The 19,229-nt window shown below is 29.2% G+C and overlaps 3 protein-coding genes across 5 annotated transcripts; 2 read left to right on the top strand and 1 right to left on the bottom strand.

The window, feature by feature from the left end:
- Window positions 1-464: 464 nt before the first annotated feature.
- On the top strand, window positions 465-1,567 carry LOC127063651 (nuclear receptor 2C2-associated protein). Its single transcript, XM_050993642.1, has 3 exons — window positions 465-779; window positions 1,026-1,116; window positions 1,225-1,567. Exons 1-3 carry the CDS (start codon window positions 742-744, stop codon window positions 1,507-1,509), a joined length of 414 nt encoding a protein of 137 aa, XP_050849599.1. The 5' UTR covers window positions 465-741; the 3' UTR covers window positions 1,510-1,567.
- Window positions 1,568-1,666: 99 nt separating this feature from the next.
- On the top strand, window positions 1,667-4,881 carry LOC127063649 (uncharacterized). 2 transcript variants are annotated; one of them, XM_050993638.1, is made up of 8 exons: window positions 1,681-2,198; window positions 2,321-2,618; window positions 2,832-2,985; window positions 3,058-3,200; window positions 3,278-3,477; window positions 3,550-3,937; window positions 4,014-4,259; window positions 4,332-4,877. In XM_050993638.1, exons 1-8 carry the CDS (start codon window positions 2,109-2,111, stop codon window positions 4,721-4,723), a joined length of 1,911 nt encoding a protein of 636 aa, XP_050849595.1. In that variant the 5' UTR covers window positions 1,681-2,108; the 3' UTR covers window positions 4,724-4,877. The 2 variants fall into 2 exon arrangements, with proteins under 2 accessions (XP_050849594.1, XP_050849595.1); XM_050993637.1 differs by having other exon boundaries at window positions 1,667-2,198; window positions 4,014-4,881.
- Window positions 4,882-6,166: 1,285 nt separating this feature from the next.
- LOC127063650 (pleckstrin homology domain-containing family F member 1 homolog) lies at window positions 6,167-8,768 on the bottom strand. 2 transcript variants are annotated; one of them, XM_050993639.1, is made up of 8 exons: window positions 8,636-8,768; window positions 8,234-8,298; window positions 7,866-8,003; window positions 7,661-7,724; window positions 7,093-7,218; window positions 6,841-6,947; window positions 6,484-6,741; window positions 6,167-6,351 (listed from the first exon to the last, which is right to left on the bottom strand). In XM_050993639.1, the coding sequence occupies exons 1-8, from the start codon at window positions 8,649-8,651 to the stop codon at window positions 6,322-6,324; spliced, it is 804 nt and encodes a 267-aa protein (XP_050849596.1). In that variant the 5' UTR covers window positions 8,652-8,768; the 3' UTR covers window positions 6,167-6,321. The 2 variants fall into 2 exon arrangements, with proteins under 2 accessions (XP_050849596.1, XP_050849597.1); XM_050993640.1 differs by having other exon boundaries at window positions 7,093-7,149.
- Between the last annotated feature and the right edge of the window lie 10,461 nt (window positions 8,769-19,229).

The following is a 19,229-nucleotide window of genomic DNA, read 5'->3' as shown; positions in this document are numbered from 1 at the left end:
GCATGAACACTAATCGGTTTGAAATGAAACCTTTAATTGATCTATTTTCATCTTTTTTTAATCTTTCGATTCTTTCATTTACTTTGTAATTTAAATTTAATACCTACAAGTTTCTTTTATTATATTTCCTATCAACATTTTTTCTATTCTTTTTTAATAGAAAATGTTTAATAAATATTCTCTACTATTATCTTTTTCATTTAAACAAATTTATGACAAAAGAGCAAATTCAAATATCAAATATGTCCAAATTTTGATATATGATTTAAATAGTCTAATAAATTAACAATTTTAATTTTTATATTTTTCATTGTATTATTCTTAATGGGGCAATTATGTAATTGTAATAATTATCTAACATAACAATTCTAACAAACAATTAGTTTGTCAAAATCGTAGATTTGTTATTGTAGAGTTGAAAGTTGTATACATGGTTTATGTCTGTATATCTTCCAATCGTGAGTATTTCACGCAATGTCAGAAGAGAGAACAATATTTTCTGATATTGAAATATGTCTTTTATGTATATGTATATAAAATTCAATTGTTGAAATTGATATTATAACAATTTATTTGAATTATATGATGTGCTTAAAGTTTACGAATATAATATTGTGATCATTTGCAGTATTCTAACCTATACAATTTTACTTTATATACTGTATCTTTGTGTATTTTAAAACAAATCATTATTTATCATATTAAACATTTGTATTGAATATATAAATAAATGATTGCATAATGACAAATTTATTGAAGGAATGCAAATTCGATTGTCGGTTAGTTTTATACTTTAATTAATATCATCAAATCAAAGATATTTCTTTGATAATAACTCTTCCTCTCTTTAATTGTATATTTTAGTTTATGTATATATATATATATATATATATATATATATATATATATATATATGTATTTTTGTTTAATTATTTCTTTATAATAATTTATATAGTTTTAATATATTACTAGAGTAGTATGTGAAATATTTATACATTATTGTTCTAAATATTTATTTTCTGCAGGGTTAGTTCGGTTATAAATAAAGATACTAGAAATTATGGAAAGCAATATATGTTTGATAATTCCAATGAAACATGTTGGAATTCTGATGCTGTAAGTAAATAATTATGTGTTTAGATAAAAACAATATAATATAAAGTTATGGAACTTCAAAAATGTATAAAATATATGTTTAAAATAATATTGTTATATATGTCACAGGGCTCGCAACAATGGATAATGATTAATTTTGAAAAAACTTGTATTATATCTGGATTTGAAATTGAATTTCAAGGTGGCTTTGCTGGAAAAGATTGTTATGTAGAAATTGGAGACAATAATGGTAGCACAGTTATTGCTGAACGCTTTTTTCCAAAAGATACAAATGGAGTTCAATATTTTGTATTAAAAAATACAGTTACAGGAAAATCTTTTAAATTAATATTTAATGAAAGCACAGATCTTTTTGGTAGGATTATTATTTACAGATTATCTATATGTTCGTGATACATTAATTTTTGTTTATAAATTAAGATATACGAATAAAAGCAATTTAATTTTTTTTTATATATGTAAATTATTCATGAAAAAATTTTCATAGTTGTAAAATATATACTCTTTATTATTTATATAAAATTTATTCTTCTATCTTTTATACGAAATTTTAATACGTAAAAAATTTTATGAGATTTTGAAAGTTAAAAAAAATCATGCATGGTCAGTTCTTTCGATTCATAATCTATGACAAAATTAAAACAGACCCTTTAATGTTAAATATAATAAATACGATAAATGCAAAAATATATCAAATAAATATTTTAATAAAAACACAATAAAGAAAGACAGAGATTTATGAAACGAAAAATACAAGTGGAAGAACAAATGATTTTTCTCAGAAAAACTCATCCAGTTTCCTATCTTATAGTATCATAACTACTGCCTTTGTTTTGAAATTTCAAACCGGTTAACGTTGTATGTATTGGGTTATAAAATATTGTGTGTGTATAAGTTCAGTTAATACAAACTTGGTGTGGTATTAATTATCAAATAAATTCTATATTAAAACCATTATTTTAAAGAATCGTTCATTTTGATGAACATATATAATGGCAATAAGCACGTATTTTCATCGCAATGTACTTCTTTTAACGCAAGTAATTCCAACGAGTGATGAGTTTAAACTACACTTTCACGAGGTATATATTACAATATATATTACAATATATTTTGTTTATTTATTATTATTATTATTACTGTTATTATTATCGTTATTATTATTGTATGAAAAAGGTTAATATAACCATTAATTTTTTTTAAGGGAATGTTTGACAAACCTAATACGATTGGATTTATGCATGTTTCACAATATTTATTGACAATATATGATTTAGAGCGTTTTAAAAAATTAATTCAATGGCCAGTAACATGCAAAAAAACAGAAGTCAAATATCGTAATAATGTTAAAGATTATTTAAACCAAATAGCAAATGAAAATCTTGATATCGATTTTCCTCCTATTCTTACTTCTTATTTGGTTCGTGCTCATGGTACAAAGTTTACAATTATTATGTGGAAACTCTCTATAGTAGTATTAAGGACTTATATTAAGAGGAATTGTAAGTATTCATTTATTTTTAAATAATGTCTTAATGTTTACCTTTTATATATAATATATATGTTAAAATCTTTATATATAACATTTATAAATTATAATTATATTCATTAGAGACATACAATTATATATCTTGGATAATATACATACATTTCACAAGAAGAAATTCGATTATTATTTGAACAGATAATTCTTAATTAAATTTTTTGATTTGTAGGTGACCCAAATATTTTCTATGCACCACGTCTAGGTCCTACAAAAGAATTGATAAAAACAACTCTCCAAGGAATAAATAAAGATAAGATTTCTAGCATTACATCTCATCATAGAAATATAAACAAAATGAAAGAAACATCAAAAATGATTATAGCGTAATTAATCTTTTCATTTATATAATTTAATTTACATTGGATTATTTTTTATTTCTTGCGTTTTTGCTCCAGGGAAGAAAAAGAAACCTTAGCTAATATAAAACAAGAACTTTTTGAAAATAAACAATCCATGTTAAATCTGATATCTGAAGCTCCAGTTAATTCTAGCATAAAAGAGTGCTTAGCAAATATTGAAAATACAGAAATTATACAGTGTATGTATATTTATATGATATATATATATAGTATTGAAAATTATATTATCATTTCTATCATTTTTTATTATTTTTAGTATGGAAAGAAAATATAACTGAAAATTTATCATATATAAGAAGGAAACAAAAGATTTTCAAGGATGTACAAACTCTTAGTAATAAAATTACTAATATGGTTTCCAGTATAATTGGTGGTTCCGAGATATTAGATGCACAGCAACTTGGAAAAGTACATTCTTCTACAATTTCATTGCTTCCATTATCAACAAGTACGCAGGTAATGCATAGTTATTGTGGAGAATAGAATTTATCTTAAATAATTATATCAAAATGGTCATCTTTCTTTCAGTATCTTCTTCATCATTTGTATATAAATGACAAATTAATGTTACGTAATTTTATTGAATTATTGAATTTCTTGTTGTGTCAAGCATACCAATGCTTAAAGAAAAATGAATTGAAAGATATATCTAAGTGCCTTCTGCAAATAGAGGCTAGCCAAGAAGATATAAAATCTGGAATAAAATCATTTCAGAATTTAAGAACAAATATAGAAAGTATTTCAAATAATTTAAAATCACATTTTTATCAAAAGAAAATGAATGAAACATATCAAGAAAACATTTCAGCATTGGAAAATATTGTTTTTTCTTCATCTCCAGTAATAACAATTAATACCAATTGTCGTGATGAAGGAAATGATGTACTAAAAAGATTAGAACTTACACCGATAGAAGGTATATTATTAATTTTATCAGAAATGCTTGTTTATGTAATTATGATTTCTATAAAAAAATTTTTAATTATTTGCAGGTGCACACAAATCATTATTTTCCAGATACAAACGACAACATGGCAATACTAATTTATCTGTTTCACAATTAAGAACAAATTTATTAGTATCACGAATTAATTTTGATGATACTTTGTCTTTAAATAACAGTGATAAAACTTCACAAGCTCACTCATCTATACCTAAAACAAATTCATTATCTACTAAACATACAGGGAAATATTCACGTTTATTTTTATCATATGCAAAGAAGCCCAGTGAAAGAGGTAATCAAAATTCTTTTCTATATACGATTAGTGAAAATAATAATAATATCTTATTTGTGTGTGTGTGTGTAGGTAACTGTAGTATAAATTCTATATCACATTCTATAAAAGCTAATTCTACTACTATAACAAATACAGAAGGAGAAGCACATAATATGTCACAATTTAGTCTTAGAAATACTACAAAGAGCTTTTTTGATCTTAGAGAAGTAATAATACCTGAAAAATTTAATACAATAAATCAATTAAAATCTCAATATGTTCTGAAAGAGACTAACAATATACATAATGATCAATGTGAAATGGATAATGAAACTGAAGGAGATAATCTAACCAATATTAAAGAGAATATGTCTGTCAATATTAAAGACATAACAAAAAAAAGAAGATCCATCAGTGATTTAGTGCAACGTTATAAAAAAGTATTAGAAATTACTAAAGAAAATATAGAATGTGAAAATTAGATAGATATATCCTTTATCATATATCATAATAGCTAAGGATAGGAATTTAATTTTATACAAAATCTATATATAATAAATTTTAAAGTTTTATAAAATAAATAAAACGCTTGTTTTTTTAAGTCGTTTTCAATCATACTCTATTAGAGGAATTCATTGCTGTATAATATATTCATTAAAAATGCTGTTAGTTGTGCATTTTATATATAAATATTATGTTTTATAGAATGTTTTATATAATGAGACAGAAGTTGCATATTTGTTTAACTTTTTCTATTCATCATATTATATCTGTCTACAATTCATTTTATAATACATTATAATATTATTATTTGATGACATTAATATTATTATTGTTATTGATTTTATAATAAAAATATTTTTTCAAGACATGCAAATATATACTGTACAAAGTTTGTAGTAAAATATTAAAATATTACAGATCTTGTTTTTAATTTGCGGCAGTTAAAAAATACTTTGACGTTATAACAAATATATCTGTTCTTTTATTTTTTTTATATAAGACAAAAAGTGAAATCTTTCAAGTCTTTTATATTAAGTTGTTGCCTATTTTCTGTCGTATTTTTTGATAAAAACTAAAATTGATATAATTAAAAAAAAAAAGATAAATATATATTTAATAGATGATCTCAAGGATGCAAAAAAATCGTTCATTTATTTTGACGAAGGAATTTTGACAAGCGCATAAAATACGATAGAAACTATGTAACAACCTCATAATATTAATGATACATCATAACTATTTTTTAATTATTATAAATTATAAATTTACATTATATATATTTATTACCGATAGCATCAATCACATCACATTTTTTTATTGCCGTGAAAATATTACTTACAAGAATAAATGTGTGATTGTATTTCGCAATATCATTCTTATATATTTAATCATCTAAAAAGCAATATACAGAAGTAATTGTGAACATATAATTGCCATATAGAGCACAATTAATCTGTTAAATCAATATATATATATTTTTTGAGTCATAATTATCTCTACTTGTAGTGTTCTATAACATTCTAATGATAAACTTTCATTAGAAAACGGAAACTGGTAATTAAAATCGAAAGTAATTTGGAATAAAATTTACTTTCTAATATTTATATCTCATTATATAACAAGAATGTTTTATATGGAAAGGCACTATATGGTATCATTTATTTGCTATGATAGGAATGACAAATTATATAATAAAGGAAAATGTTTCAAAATAATTCCAATTTTGTTACTTTAAAAAAAATATCTCTTACAACGATAACATATAAAGTGGTGTTTTAAAATTGCTTAACACAAAGTCCGATGTAAATTTAAGGTTAAAAGTGTTTCACAAAAGCACTATCAAATAAATTATTTATACATGAATTATTCGTGTGTTATAATTTTATAAATATTATATGAATTATTTGTAAAAAAGACATCTATCCATTTTTACAAATTTTAATGCTTTTAAAAGCTTTTCAAAAAATTTGATTTAGTATAAATTTGAGTATAAATCTGAACTTAACATGATTCGCATTTTAAAATATGTTTCTTAACAATTTTTTATATAAACATTTGTTTTTTCATTGAGCCATCTTCATCGAGCGAGCGGTGAATAAAATTTAGGCTGTAATAAAAATACATGCATTATTGAAACTAAAATTATTAAAAAGAAAAAACATCGACATATATACCTTAAATGAAAAAAAAGACATCGTTATTGTAAATTTACACAGAAATTCAAAATTTATATTCTTACTTCATCGTGACTTTCATCTTTATTTCCTTCGTCTTCGTCGCCAGAACTATCACCTCCTGAACTGTCTGCGGAATTACGTTGTTGATCTTTATTGTTTATACTGTCAATATTGACTGGAGTTGATGCTTTAACTTTACTAGCTGCATCATAACACTGCAAACATACGCGGACGGCCTTCCCATTTCCTTGTCCAGGTAATAACAATTTTTTATTGCTGCAAGGACCACATACAACTGCTCCACATTGTCTACAATGATGCTGTGAAGACAAATTATAATTTATATGAAATTTTTATCATATATAATGTATAAATTCGAATTGTATTTTTGATTTAAATATGTAAACGAATAACTGTACCCGTCTATTTAAAACCGTGAATTGTGTGTTTTTACAATGCATACAGATTGGTGCATCATTATCTGGTACCCATACTGCTGCATGAACTTCTACTGGTTTTTTACCACCTATTAAAAACAATTACTTTTTGAATTATCGAATACTTAATACGAACAAAAAATTTGGTGAAATTAATTTATATAACTTCTGTAATTATTTTTTAGATTATTCAATATTTAAACTCAAATATTATAGTGAAGTAATGTTACCTACTCTTTCTTAATAAATCCTCAATACATTTTGTAATATGTGCCATCCATTCTTGTTTTTCTGTTGCAGTAGCAGCATAAACAGCAAACGACTTTGTTACTGTTTTAATGAGCCAGCCATTGCGATACTCTATAAATAATGATTAATTACTATCCTATTTTTCCCTAGACTTAAACTCTTGGAAAAGTTGCATTGTATGCAACTGATTAGTACCTGAAGTATAGTCCCTGAAAATGTAGTAATTGAAACCAGAAATCTTTCTGTTTTTAGATGAAAATTTTATAATGGTGATAATATAAACGAATAATTAAATCCATATAAATAAATTTTTACATATTATTATTATTATAAGATGAAAGAAATAAATAACAATTTATAACAATATTAATATTTTAAAGTTCATATAAAAGAAGATATGAACAATATTGTTAATATCTTTCAATGAAAATAGTTTTCAATTATAGTCAATAAGATAATTAAACTATATGATAAAGTTTATAATACGAAAAAAGATTTATAAAATTAAAAAAAGAAGAAAATATATATTATGTGCAACTAGATTTTAACTTACGACCATCATCAGCTAAAGATTCAAGTTTCACTTCCTCCAAAGGTATAATATGCTGCTTGTTGTACTGTCAACATATATAAAAATTAATTACATTTAACGATACTACAAAAAAGTAGATATATATCATACCAGTAAAGTTACTAAATAATACAAACTCAAAAGTATATATAAATAATATTACACATATAAGAATTTTTATATTTACCTTTTTCTTATTAATTACTATATTCCCATATACTAATATGTCATTAAATAAAAAAAACTGTCTAGGCTTGGCTTTCTTCCTGCACATTTTTGTCAATACGCCTTCTCCTACAAGAACTCTTCCAGGTACTGCCAATGGCTACAAAAAATAATTCATAATAGAATATATTTTAATATAATTACAATTATATATAACGATTAATTCCCAATGCTTTATAATATAATATAGATGATAAAGTTGAAAGAAATTTGGTTTAGTTGAAAAAACACTTTATAGAATAAGATAAGAAAGATAAGTTCAAAAGTATATATAGAAAAAACGATAAAATTTGTCGTTCGTCATTATTTGGCTTATCATATTAATCATACCTGGCCCGAACTGCCGAAGCAGTTTTCCACCATCGCGATGCGTCTTGCATTGGCTTCACTGTTTACTGTAACGAACAGAATAACACAAGGTTGTGCGATAACCGAACGAATAAACTATAAAGAAAAGATTTAATTTTAGCTATGAAATAATAAGATTATGATTTACGATCTTTCGCGAAAACGATACATTTTACATGTAAATGTCAAAATCACACAGCCCACTTAAATACGCCATTATCCTGTATGATTAGCATATATCCTCGACAAACAAAACAATATTAATCAACTGATCATCAAAAATTAAAGAAAACTTAGATAATTTAAAAGACATCTCGCCGTTTAATCGAATTTCTTGGAAACGCAGATATTAATTAAAGAAAAATAAGTAGTACACAAACTAACCCAATCGGTCAACCATGATCCTATGAATCAGGGCTGGCAACAGCAGGAAGCATGAATCAGACTGCTATTAATCGTAAAGACGATTGTGTGCGAATACTCCTCGTTAGTATTAAGGCTGTTCATCACCTTTCGCTCGTAGCATATGCGACCTCAGCGACAGATATGGATAAAATATGAACTAAAGATGCAATAGGAAAACTTTCGCACCATTTCGTATTTATTGTATGGTGTATGAGCTTGTATGAATTATGTTTTTATCAAACGTAATCTAACAATCGAGTTAGCGTATCATATATATAGAAATTTTTATATGTAGAAAAAGTAATAGTACATCTAATGAAAGTAAGAACACATGCCAAATTATACTTCTCTGAAGATAAATTAATTGACAAATTATTTATTAATCGTGCAAATTTTATACTTTTTATTTCTAGTTCAATTTATACGAACAGTTAAAGAAAGAAAATCTCTGACGAATATCTGGAATTTTGAATTGTGTAGATAAGCTCGTTTGAACTTTTAAAATAAGATATTGTTTATTTAAATCGGTTAAGAATTACGTCTAAACTCACTATTGGCGTAAATACTGTTTTTACAATTTTTTGTGAAAAAAGTTTCGTATAGTGGCGCCTCTTGAATATCGCGGCAAAAGAGGAGAAGCTTATAGTATATCTACTTGTTTTCATACAAATGCTTGGAAGGTATGTGTTTCCCTGAAGTAAACAATTGTTTCTTTGTTTACATGCGTAAATCAGTGATTAGATTTTCTTATCCATTCCAAATATAAGGAAGTGCGTTTCGCCATATTCTCACAGAAAAGCCACAGTAACTTATTCAAGCATTTTAATAAGTTTTTCGAAAATGATAAATATCAGGAAATACGTTTTCATATAATCACGTTAGAGTCTTAGTTTTTGAGATACTGTTAAATCTTAAAAAATTAGTTTAGTTTTCATTATATTTTATTTATTAGAAACAAATAATTTATAAGAAGCGATTAGCAGAATAATTTCAATTTAATATTTTAATTCACTTATATTTCAAAGACAAGGTCATATATATATATATATATATATATATATATATATATATATATATTAAGAAAAACGAAATTAATACTTTTGATAATTTTTCAATTACTTAAACAATCTTTTATGCATAAGGAGTACTGTAAATTAATATTTAAACAATAGTACATTCGCTTAAACATTGCGAAGATTGTAACGCAAGAGGAACTTAAAATAATATTAATGTAGAATTTCAATAATTAAAAATTTTTACTCCGGATTGCTGGAAACGTATAATATCAACATATACGACTCTTTCATTAACTTTGACGAATATCAAATAGTTTTCTTTCGTACTCCGACGAGTACACATCGAAGTCCTATATATCTAAACGCGAAAGCTTTTAAATTAATACTACCGATAATTTTACAATTGTTTAAACAATTTTTAATGAATGCGGATCATAATAGATTAATATTTAAACAATAGTACATTTATTTAAACATTACAAGGACTGTAATGTGCAAGAAACTTAAAATAATTTCAATTTAAAATTACAATATTTCGAAATTCCGATCTCGGGTAATATAAACATATAATATCAACATATAGGAGTCTTTCATTAACTTTGACGAATATCAAATAGTTTTCTTCCGTACTCCGACGAGTACACATCGAAGTCCTATATATCTAAACGCGAAAGCTTTTAAATTAATACTACCGATAATTTTACAATTGTTTAAACAATTTTTAATGAATGTGGATCATAATAAATTAATATTTAAACAATAGTACACTTATTTAAACATTACAAGGACTGTAATGTGCAAGAAACTTAAAATAATTTCAATTTAAAATTACAATATTTCGAAATTCCGATCTCGGGTAATATAAACATATAATATCAACATATACGAGTCTTTCATTAACTTTGACGAATATCAAATAGTTTTCTTTCGTACTCCGACGAGTACACATCGAAGTTCTATATATCTAAACGCGAAAGCTTTTAAATTAATATTACCGATAATTTTACAATTGTTTAAACAATTTTTAATGAATGTGGATCATAATAGATTAATATTTAAACAATAGTACATTTATTTAAACATTACAAGGACTGTAATGTGCAAGAAACTTAAAATAATTTCAATTTAAAATTACAATATTTCGAAATTCCGATCTCGGGTAATATAAACATATAATATCAACATATAGGAGTCTTTCATTAACTTTGACGAATATCAAATAGTTTTCTTCCGTACTCCGACGAGTACACATCGAAGTCCTATATATCTAAACGCGAAAGCTTTTAAATTAATACTACCGATAATTTTACAATTGTTTAAACAATTTTTAATGAATGTGGATCATAATAAATTAATATTTAAACAATAGTACATTTATTTAAACATTACAAGGACTGTAATGTGCAAGAAACTTAAAATAATTTCAATTTAAAATTACAATATTTCGAAATTCCGATCTCGGGTAATATAAACATATAATATCAACATATACGAGTCTTTCATTAACTTTGACGAATATCAAATAGTTTTCTTTCGTACTCCGACGAGTACACATCGAAGTTCTATATATCTAAACGCGAAAGCTTTTAAATTAATATTACCGATAATTTTACAATTGTTTAAACAATTTTTAATGAATGCAGATCATAATAGATTAATATTTAAAAATAATACATTCGTTTAAACAGTACAGGTTTGTAATGCGCGATAAACTTACAATAAGCTTAATTTAAAATTTTAATAGCATAAAATAAAGCTTAAACATTACATAGCTCCGAACGTATCTTAAATATAAAATATTTTTATTTAATTAATATTTTAATACTATTAAATTTTTAACTCAAAATCGTTATCTTCAACTAATATAGACTTAAATTTGGTAGTGAAAGACATTAGTTACATGTGAAGTCAACACGAGCGAACCATTAATTGACTGTGAGTTATTGGATCAGTCCTGCTTTGTATTTCGACAAGTAAACACAGAAATTATCACAGGTTACATTTGCTACAAGTAATAAGGAAGAATAAATATAAGTACATGATTACATCACTCATTCTTTCAATACTATATGTAAATTATTTTATTTTAGAATGAAATTTCAAATTGGTCACATGTGAAGACAACAAAACCAGACATTTTACCGACTTTGGCAGTTACTGGTTCAGTCTTGCCTTGAATTTTGCTGAATATACATCGAAGTACTCGCCGTACGCGTTCTCCGTAAATAATAACGAAAAGATAATGTAGGTACATAAATATATCACTCATTCTTTTAATATTCTAAACGATTTGTTTTGTTTTAGAATTAAACGATGTAGTGGGGATGTTCTCGCACTCGTGATGTTTATATTATTGGACCGATTAATTGTTAATGATTCAGTCTTGATACGATTTCCACGAGTGCGCATCGCAGTTCTCGCAGTACGAATACTCCGCAAGTAATAGAGAAGAGTTAATGTAAGTATATAATTATATCACTCATTCTTTCTATAATCTATACGATTTATTTTGTTTTAGAATTAAATGGTCTAGTGGGGATACTCTCCCACCCCTGACTAAATGGTGAAACATTAACGGGCGAATAGCAGCATAATACAACCATATCCTCCTCCTTCTCGTTCCCCCTCTTATTCCTTTTCTGCTTCAGGTTAGATCCTCGTGGATCCTTCGCTGCGCGCGACGATAACAAAATCGGACCTTCCACTGTCTTTGAGAATTATTGACTTAGTTTGATTTCGTACTTCGACAAGTGAACTTAGAAATTTCCGCAAGAAGCTATCCGTGCGAGTATTAACGAAGAGTTTACACAAGTACAATGTTATATCTCTCATATTTTCGAAATTCTATACTATTTCTTTTTTTTAGACCTCATCTTTGTACTTCCGGGGAACTTTGATAATCTATCGCCACGAGTGGAGTTAATAAATTTTCGCAGGAAGCCATTCGTGCGAATACTAACGAAGAGTTAATTCAAATATACAACAGTTTATTTTATTTTAGACTTGCGAAGTGGGGATTTCAGAAATGCGAAGTGGGGATACTATCCCACCAGGGACGACAACAAAGTCGGTCAAAGGACAGTTACTAGTTTAGTCGTGCTTTGGCTTTCGACGGGGAAACTTAGAAATTTTTGCGGAGGTCATTCGTGCACGTATTAACGAACAGGTAATTCAAATATATTTCTGTATCACTCATGTTTACAATATTCTATACGATTTATTTGATTCTAGAATAAAATTGCGAAGTGGGGATACTCAGTTTCGAGGAACGACAACAAAGTCGGTGCTTTGACAGTTATTGGTTCAGTCGTGCTTTGGCTTTCGACGAGGAAACTTAGAAATTTTTGCGGAGGTCATTCGTGCACGTATTAACGAACAGGTAATTCAAATATATTTCTGTATCACTCATGTTTACAATATTCTATACGATTTACTTGATTCTAGAATAAAATTGCGAAGTGGGGATACTCAGCTTCGAGGGACGACAACAAAGTCGTGCCTTTGACAGTTACTGGTTCAGTCGTGCTTTGGCTTTCGACGGGGAAACTTAGAAATTTTTGCGGAGGTCATTCGTGCACGTATTAACGAACAGGTAATTCAAATATATTTCTGTATCACTCATGTTTACAATATTCTATACGATTTATTTGATTCTAGAATAAAATTGCGAAGTGGGGATACTCAGTTTCGAGGAACGACAACAAAGTCGGTGCTTTGACAGTTATTGGTTCAGTCGTGCTTTGGCTTTCGACGGGGAAACTTAGAAATTTTTGCGGAGGTCATTCGTGCACGTATTAACGAACAGGTAATTCAAATATATTTCTGTATCACTCATGTTTACAATATTCTATACGATTTACTTGATTCTAGAATAAAATTGCGAAGTGGGGATACTCAGTTTCGAGGAACGACAACAAAGTCGGTGCTTTGACAGTTATTGGTTCAGTCGTGCTTTGGTTTTCGACGAGGGAACTTAGAAATTTTTGCGGAGACCTTCGTGCACATATTAACGAACAGGTAATTCAAATATATTTCTATATCACTCATGCTTACAATATTCTATACGATTTATTTGATTCTAGAATAAAATTGCGAAGTGGGGATATTCAGCTTAGAGGGACGACAACAAAGTCGGTCCTTTGACAGTTACTGGTTCAGTCGTGCTTTGGTTTTCGACGAGGGAACTTAGAAATTTTTGCGGAGACCATTCGTGCACGTATTAACGAACAGGTAATTCAAATATATTTCTGTATCACTCATGTTTACAATATTCTATACGATTTATTTGATTCTAGAATAAAATTGCGAAGTGGGGATACTCAGTTTCGAGGAACGACAACAAAGTCGGTGCTTTGACAGTTATTGGTTCAGTCGTGCTTTGGCTTTCGACGAGGAAACTTAGAAATTTTTGCGGAGGTCATTCGTGCACGTATTAACGAACAGGTAATTCAAATATATTTCTGTATCACTCATGTTTACAATATTCTATACGATTTATTTGATGCTAGACTAAAATTGCGAAGTGGGGATACTCAGCTTCGAGGGACGACAACAAAGTCGGTCCTTTGACAGTTACTGGTTCAGTCGTGCTTTGGTTTTCGACGAGGGAACTTAGAAATTTTTGCGGAGGCCATTCGGCGAGTATTAACGAAAAGTTTACGTAAGTACATTACTCTATTCATATTTTCGAAATTCTGTACTGTTTTATTTTAAATTTCGATTTCACACTTTCGGATGACTGACAATATATCTCCACCAGTAGATTTAGAAATTTTCGGACTTTCTAGAAACTTTGATAATCTATCTCCACGAGTGGACTTAGAAATTTTCGCATTTTTGAGAGACTAACAATCTATCTCCACGAGTGGACTTAGAAATTTTCGGACTTTCGAGAAACTTTGAAAATCTATCTCCACGAGTGGACTTAGAAATTTTCGCATTTTTGAGAGACTAACAATCTATCTCCACGAGTGGACTTAGAAATTTTCGGACTTTCGAGAAACTTTGAAAATCTATCTCCACGAGTGGACTTAGAAATTTTCGCATTTTTGAGAGACTAACAATCTATCTCCACGAGTGGACTTAGAAATTTTTGGACTTTCGAGAAACTTTGATAATCTATCTCCACGAGTGGACTTAGAAATATTTCCATTTTCAGGGGACATTGATGATCTATCTTCACGATTGGACTTAGAAATTTTCGGACTTTCAAGAAACTTTGAAAATCTATCTCCACGAGTGGACTTAGAAATTTTTCCATTTTCAGGGGACATTGATGATCTATCTTCACGATTGGATTTAGAAATTTTTGGACTTTCGAGTGACTTTGACAATCTATCTCCACGAGTGGACTTAGAAATTTTCGCAGGATGCCATTCGAGTATTAACGAAGACTTAAAGTAAGTATATGTCTCTATCACATATTTCTTGAATGATTTATACAGTTTTCATTATAATAATGGTACTAATTATTTCGTTTGTGTTTTTGTTCCAGAACCTCATTGCAATCGCGCACGTAGCAATGATGAAATCGAGTGTTAGTTTCGCTAAAATAAATTTATCGCGAAGTAGAAGCAGTGTTTATTCGTTCGCGTATCGCGATTTAAACGATAAGTGCTTTTACATAGACTGCGCGCAATGCAGTCGTTAGAGTCAGTGTTTGTTCGCCAAGTTTTTTACTCTTTTAACAGTCGCACAGACTGTATATATAAAAGATAGTAGTTTCGCGAAATAGATTCAGTGATCGTTCGTTAATAAATAACTACCGCGAATTAAAATCAGTGCATCAGTGAAGAGGATCTCAACCAACTTCGATGTCGACCTACCTCATTTTCAACCAACTACAAATCATCCACCCTCAATTTCGACCTAAGTCGCGGTCCAGTGTTTTGGAGCCGTCGCAGACCTTCTTAAGTAGTAAGTTAATTTTGAAATCCCTCTGATCACTCAATCATGTCGAGGACGAAAGGTCCAAATCGGCACGGGTGATTAGTTGTAATTAATTAGTAGAAGAGCAATGAGTGACCACGAATAAATTTCTTCGGAGATTTACTCGTGAATGGTTCGTTATTTTTCGATTTATTTATTAGATCAGGATAGAGTCTTCTTGTTTAAACGTGTTAATTATAATTATTTGAAATTTTGAATATTTAAATGGATTTTTAAATAATTTTCTCTCGCGAGAATAGTAATGTATCGCGATATTCGCCAATTTTAATAATAAATAAGCAAGAAGACATTCGCGATGGATAGTCTCTGGATTACAAACGAAATTGTATAATTTATTTTCTAATAATTAGAATAATTGTTTGTAAGAAGGAGCATCCAAAGATTTTTCATTACATTTTTAAATAAAGATTGATCAATTATATTAATAAACGAAAAGTCTCAATAGAGTCATTGCTTTTGAAAGAATAAAGTAGAGTAAAACTGTTGATGATAGATAAAGAGACTTGTAAAATCGCAACGCGTAGAACACAGAGTAACTTAATCAATTTTTAGCTTAGGATTTTCAGCAATTAATATATTAACTCTCGTTTCTCTTCCGATGCTTTCTCCATTTTTCGTTTCAGGTTTACTTTAGATTTGCATTAGATTTGTTAGTTTTCTTCCACGTTTTAGAATAAGGGTCAGTTTTAGTTCTTTGATATTGACGATAGTTATAGAATGTGTTCTATAGTTGTGGTTAGGGCACGAAGCAAAGAAGAGGCTATATGCCGAAGAGGCCCCCACAAATTGTGGCTCAAGAGGGCAACTTTTAAATTTTTGAGCTATTTTCGAAGGTTTCACAGAACTTTTCAAAAATGGCTCTTAGTTCATATTTTAATTTTACCATGTTGTCACTCAAAATGCTCTTATATAGTAGTAATGTAGATTTGAGAAACTGAGACGACTTCCATCCTACATTGCCACGCGTACGCGAATAGAATTTTTCATATATTATGCATTTTTATTATTAAAGTCATATAATCTCGTATTTTTTCCAAATTTTAATTAAAATCATTATTTTATTTCGATAAAATCTAGTCTTAGATTAAAGTCGAGTCATAAATTTTTCACTTTTTATTTTTCTTTAAAGTTCAATTAAATTCATAGTTTTATTTTTATAAAATGAAGTTTTATTTGCTCGAAATATAAATTATGTTACGCTAGTAATACGTATTAAAGAATAGAATCCCCATTAACTCGCGGGTCTCCAAATACAGCAACCTTCACGTGGTGGGACCTGGGTCGATAGTACTTGCGATATAGTGAAATCTATATGAAAATTATATATGTTATCTAAAATCTATAACTAAATTGTTTATATAATCATGTAACGCAAGTACTATCGAGCGGATGGCTGCATATTTTAATGTTCTTCCAAAGTCTATTTTCTGTCTAATTGCAATGAGACATTAAATTAATTACATTTTAAATTGATAGTTATATTTTGAAAGATAAATAAATCGAATACATCAAAATTCTAAGTTAATTTTCTAAGAGAACGCACAGAAACTCTTCTGCCGCTGTTATATTCTCTTTCGTTCGTATTTATTCTTACTTACTTTTATTAATTACATACTTTCATTAATAATATTCATTATATCCTGTTATTCATTATATTATTTACTTTTATTAACTTTTATTAATGATTAGTTTCGGGTGGGACCCTTGGGAGGGGCCCTCGGGTGTGGGCCTTTTGGCGGGCTGCCGTCTCGGCATCTTCTGGAACAATTTTTCTGTCTTTCTTTTCTTCTCCTTCATTCTTTTAACTCTTTCTCTTTTACTCATCTGCTCTTAATCTTTTACTGTTTCAAGTTAGATCATCGAAGAATCTATAATCGCAAAATTTGATTTTTACAGGGAATTTATTGAATATAAATGAATTTATTATGTAATTATTGAAATAATATTATTTGTAATATTATTTATTAATTCATTGAATATAATATTAATATCTTTTTGCATGTAATTTTGTATATAATTTCTGCATATAATTATCTCCTCTGTTTTTACTCTTTTTCTGTTTCAGGTTAGATCATAGAGAGATCGATCATCGTGAAGTTAAATTTTTACAGGGAAGTTTTTGATTATAACTGTCTTTTTGCATATACTTGTCTCCTCTGCTTTTACTCTGTTTCAGGTTAGGTGATCGATGGACCTCTCATCGTGGGATTTTTACACGGAAGTTAAAGGAACCTCTTTGCATATAATCTCTATTATATAGGAATTATATAGCAAGAAGGATATGTATCCTTGCTTCCGTACGCGAATGATAGGGAAAACACTCACGCGCGTGACGGCCGGCACGCGCTTGGGTGTTTGCGGTCGCGAGATTTAGTCCTACCGAGGACTTCGTTTTGTTCTTTAAAATCGAAATAGACACGACCGGTCGTGTCTCGAGATGTCTGAAGCCGACGGTGTGGACAGTGGAGCAATCTGTAAGCGGGGTTTTATACATCTCCAGTTTGCTGAGAAGCCCGAAGCTCCCGAAGCGGAAAGGCATCTCGGTTCGTGGATTTTAGAGTAGAATCCTCGTTAGCCCGTTTATTTCCAGGTGCAGCAAGCGTTGCGTCACCCAAGGACCATCGAGGGACTTAGATTTTTACACGGGTGTTTAAAGAATCTTTCTACCTCAGGCGTAGAAAGATTTCTTTTCTCCCGTTCGGGCAAGATAGAAGGACACTCGCTTATGTCGGCTGGCAAAGGCGTTGGTGTTCTCGGGCGCGATTAAGTCCTAAATTGGCTCTAACGTATTCAACATATTCACGTGAGTGTTTCCGGAATACTCGCGTAAGTATCTGTGAATGCGGTAGGACTCAATTTTGGGTTCCGGCGTTTGTCGCGAAAGCACGACCGGTCGTGCTCAAGTGGTGATCGAAGCTTCCGATGTTGGATAGTTGAGCTATGCGTAAGTCGGTTCCCAAATGCGGAGACGCATGGGGCTGCAATTTTAGCGTTTGGAGGCTTGAATTCATCGGGAGTGGAGGTCGCACCGTTGCTTTGCTTTCTTGATAGTAGTACTAGTAGTAAAAAGTCGAGTCACCGTTAGTCCGTGGGTCTCCAGATGCAGCAACCTCCACGTGGTGGGACCTGGGTCGGAAGTACTTGTGATATATCGGAAACTCATAGACTGCAAGTATTACCGTGCAAATGGCTGCGTTCGTGAAAATTTTTCCAAGATTTTCTCTAACGAATTCCAACTAAATTTCGAAGTACGTGCAATTTACGTTCATTCTTACATCTTCTCTATATTCTATATATAATTAATTATTATAGTTTCTGTCGGGTGGGTCCCTTGGGATGGGCCCTTGGGCGTGGGCTTCTGTGCGGGTCTCCTTTCAGTACCGAAATATCCAGCTCGATTTCCGTACTCTGGTTTTGCTCGGGTCTGTCTTTTCTTTTCTTTTCTTTTCCATGTCCATATTTTCTTTGCAATTTCATCTTTTTCACAGGGGCCTATGTTCCATTGCATCTTAAGGATATTCTTTTCTTTCTTTTCTTTTCTGCTTCATCCTCCTCAGGTGTGCGCACACTCTTGCTTTCTTCTCTTCTCATTTGCTTCTTCTCTTCTT

This window comes from Vespula vulgaris, chromosome 5, assembly GCF_905475345.1.
Source record: "Vespula vulgaris chromosome 5, iyVesVulg1.1, whole genome shotgun sequence".
NCBI lineage: Eukaryota > Metazoa > Arthropoda > Insecta > Hymenoptera > Vespidae > Vespula > Vespula vulgaris.
The sequence above is the reverse complement of the archived record's forward strand: the minus strand, read 5'-3'. Positions and strand labels throughout refer to the sequence as shown.